At 39.2% G+C, this 4,031-nt stretch overlaps 1 protein-coding gene across 1 annotated transcript; it reads left to right on the top strand.

Moving 5' to 3' along the window:
• Nucleotides 1-926: 926 nt before the first annotated feature.
• Nucleotides 927-3,429, top strand: LOC146659452 (E3 SUMO-protein ligase ZBED1-like). Its single transcript, XM_085424194.1, has 2 exons — nucleotides 927-2,757; nucleotides 2,956-3,429. Exons 1-2 carry the CDS (start codon nucleotides 1,315-1,317, stop codon nucleotides 3,427-3,429), a joined length of 1,917 nt encoding a protein of 638 aa, XP_085280320.1. The 5' UTR covers nucleotides 927-1,314.
• Nucleotides 3,430-4,031: the final 602 nt, after the last annotated feature.

The raw sequence follows: 4,031 nt of genomic DNA, 5'->3' as shown, positions 1-4,031 counted from the left end.
CTCAACATCAAATATCAAAATACAGTGTTTGCAGCATATTCAATAATTTGAACTCAGTTATTTTAGATTAAAATCATAACATCATCTATGCTGGCTGTTGAATACCTGCCTGTATATATTTGTTATCTAAGGTATTGAGGAATGTTTCACATGCATGTAGCTGCCCTTAAAGACAGATGATGGAGCTGCAGGAGCTGTGATTGGATGCATCTGCTAAAAAACATTGAAATAATCCACATTCAGCATGTTCACACTCCAAATCTAAAGCCTCAAAAACAGAAGTTGGCAGTACCTCCTAACACAGACAAGTTGGCCTATTCTACTTTGGATGATACGCCATGTTTGTCGTTGAGCTGTGCCAGCCGTTGTAATTTTGAGTACATTATGTATAATTGTTTTAAACTTTTATTATTCTTACATTGTCTTAAAAATACCATCTTTTAATTCCTTAATTGATTCATGCACTTGAGATGCATTTTTGGCTGCATCCTCTCGCTAGTGTTAATTCAGGGCTTTTCCTGGCACCGCCAAGAGGTTTTGGCCTTCCTCCAAAGGAAAATCACCAGAAATATAATAAAAATATATTTTTAAGTAGGGCTTAATTTACTCAGCCAAAAAATATATTTTTATTTATCCAATGGGCAAAATTAGCAGAAAGAAAAAGCAAATACGTTTGTTAGGTAAGGTAAATACAGACTCACTGACTTATATGCAAATCAGTCGTGTAATGTAATGTTGCCAGATATGGATCATGATTTCAGGTACTTGATCTACATTTTGTTAATTTTGAAATTTAGAAATACTTTGTATTGGCTGTCAAAAATGCAACAAAAGTTGACCTTTGTAGGGTTTTTCTGCAAAAGTTTGTGCTGCTAGTAGGGCTGGGCCATATCATACCGTTCACGGTAATACCGGTGTAATGTTGGGCTAATAAGAAAATGAAATATCGCGATAGAATATGGGTAAAACGCGCGTGCGCAGTGTCTTTGTTTTCATACACACATGGAGGAAAAAGCATGGCGGCGACTAGGGATGTAAGAAAATATCGATACAACGAAATATCGCGATATTTCGCGCAATGATACTGAATCGATATTTAAAATCACTGTTATCGATTTTTTTAATTGAAAAATGACATGCATTTACTGTTTATTTCTTTTGTATGTTGGAATTCAAACTCCGGCCACTGGTTTGCAGTTTTCACCGCCTTTACTATGACGTAAAAACGAGGTCTCGCGATAACTGTAGAAGCGTCTAGTTTGCCAAAAGAACGAAGTAGAACAGTCAGTGGACGTGTGTGATGCTAGCTAACTGATGACTGAAGAGGAGAGGATACAGCCGGCCCCCGCAGCTTTCAAAGCTGATGTGTGGACTTATTTTGGATTTAGGACAAAAGAAGGCAGTAAAGACTATGACAAGAGCTATGCAGTCTGTAAAATCTGCACCGCCAGAGTCAAATATTCCGGTAACACAACAAATTTACGAACACACGTGTCTAGACACCATAGCGACGTAGCGTCAAATGCTAATTTTAAAACAAAACGAGGTGATTCCTCTCAACGGACAATTGAAGAAGTTAACTTTTCGAAACTACCAGCAACTTCAACTCGTGCAACAAAAATAACGCAGTCAGTACTTGTTTTTATTTGCAAAGACATGCGCCCCCTGAGTGTTGTGGAGAATAAAGGATTTCGTAATATGATTAAAACGCTGGAGCCCCGTTACACCGTTCCTTCTCGACAACACATCACGGACATCGCTCTGCCAAAGTTGTACCAAGAAGTCAAAGCGACAGTGCTGGACTCTCTCAACTCGGCTGAGACAGTTGCTCTGACATGCGACGCTTGGACTTCGAGAGCCACTGAATCGTACGTAACTGTTACAGCACATCACATAACAGACCAGTGGAACCTTCAGTCTCATGTACTACAAACCCGAGCCATGCATGACAGTCACACAGGTGAGCACATTGCAGCGTTACTAACTGACGCTGTGGCTGAATGGGGATTGAACGCAAAGGACCTTGTTGTTGTTACCGATAATGCACCAAACATGGCTCTCGCGGCTAGACTTGCAGGCATAACGCACATACAATGTTTTGCACACAGTCTGAATCTCGCCTCACAGAAAGCACTGAAAATACAATCCGTGGTGCGACTTCTCGGGAGGATCCGACGTGTAACAGCCTTTTTCAGGCGCAGCACCACAGCCAGCAACCAGTTGAAGCAGAAACAGTGCCTCCTTCAGCTACCAGCTCACAGATTGATCACGGACATAATTACAAGATGGAACAGCTCCTATGATATGATAGAACGATTTTTAGAACAGCAACCAGCCATCTGTGCAGCTCTGCTTTCTGCAGAAGTTAGGAAGAGTGAAAAAGAAATTTTCACATTAAGTGAGTCTGACATCACATGTGCAGAAGAAGTTGTCAGGGCACTCAAGCCTATGAAGGACGCCACCCTGGTGATGTCAGAGGAGAGTATGCCAACCCTGTCCATCATTGCTCCTCTTCATGCCAAGCTTGTGATGGGTGCACAAGAAAGTGTTGATGATACACCGACAGTAAGGGACATTAAGACTGCCATAGCAGAAGATCTGGGAAAGAGATATGTAAATGAGAGGGAGACACTATGGATGGCATCAACTGTTGATCCTCGGTTTAAGGACCTGCCCTTCCTGTCTGAAGCAGAGACCAGTGAGACCTATTCCAGACTGTTGGACACTGTGGTGACTGTGATAAAGAAGGAAGAAAATGTAAGTAAATAAATTAGTTTATTTGGAAAAATTCAACTGAAGTTATAAGCAAGTGAATAAAGTAAAAAGCAAAAAAAAAAAAAAAAAAAAAGCATATTGATGACATTTGTCATCAAATATTAGTGAAAAACAGGGTGAATCTTGGATTTGAATTTTGACTTTCTGACATTAATACTATTTGAATTTAATGTTTTTCAGCAGCAAAAGAATGAGGAGACTGACAAACAGGTGGAGGAAGAGAATGCCACAGAGGAGGCTCATCACCCACATATCAAAGACAAGTTTGACTCCATCCCTCGGCCACCCCTAAAAAGACAGAGGACCTCATGTGCATTGGTGGACTTGCTCGGAGCTACGTTTGCCTCTACTAGTGACAATACTGCACCAAAATCAGAACATGATGTTGCTGCAGCTGAGATCAAGAGGTATAGAGATGAGACCCCTTTGCCTCTCACAGGAAATCCTCTCAGTTGGTGGAAGGACCATGAACAGGAATACCCTCAGCTATCCAAAGTAGCAAGGAGTTTCCTATGCATTCCTGGAACAAGTGTCTCTGCAGAGAGAGTTTTCTCCTCTGCAGGAGACATAGTAAATGCACAGAGAAGTGTCCTGAGAGCTGACCATGTCGATCAGCTTGTATTCCTGCACAAAAATCTGGAAATTGAAAAATAAACACTGAGAAAACACTACACATGTAAAATCTCTGATATGAGAATGTTTGACATTTTGGTTGAGTCTCATAAGCACTTATTTAGATGAGTAAATTCCTTTTTTCAGGTTGTACTAAAAGTGTTCCATTGATGGACACTGCAGAGCTGTACTTTATTTTATTAACACTTAATTGTAATAGCACTTTACATTTTTTGTTAATGTTTACTTGGATGGATTCTTCAAGCAATTTCATTTTTGATTTATATTTGTTTATATTGAGGTCACATAAAAAGTGCTTTGTTTTGATGCTCCATAGAGCAGTTTTTGGATAAGTATTTTACAATCATAGTACTTAGAAAGACTTCAGTGTTACATGTTTACTTTTTTCATGTTAAAAAATACTTGATATTTCAGTAAAGTAGTTTTTGTTTGTTTATTTGACATGACTTCTAATAAGGCAGATGTTAATTTCTCCATTCATTTTGAACTTAGAGTGTTTTTGTTTCAGATGTTTCATGTCAAGCATTAAACAGTTTGGACTGTTTACTTGAGTTTTCCTAATTAAATTTAGTCCTACTAAACACAAATATCGTCTGGCTTTTAGTATTGCAATATATCGTATC

This window comes from Rhamphochromis longiceps, linkage group LG11 (genome assembly GCF_057381845.1).
Source record: "Rhamphochromis longiceps isolate RC_006_pf linkage group LG11, R_longiceps_female_GT1.1, whole genome shotgun sequence".
Taxonomy (NCBI): domain Eukaryota; kingdom Metazoa; phylum Chordata; class Actinopteri; order Cichliformes; family Cichlidae; genus Rhamphochromis; species Rhamphochromis longiceps.
This window is presented reverse-complemented; position numbering and strand designations above follow the sequence as displayed.

What these genes read in the sequence shown, in the direction of transcription:
- LOC146659452 (XM_085424194.1), top strand. Translation starts at nt 1,315, where the DNA reads ATGACTGAAGAGGAGAGGATACAGCCGGCCCCCGCAGCTTTCAAAGCT. An exon ending in TGATAAAGAAGGAAGAAAAT is followed by an intron (nt 2,758 to 2,955) that starts GTAAGTAAATAA and finishes AATGTTTTTCAG; the next exon opens with CAGCAAAAGAATGAGGAGAC.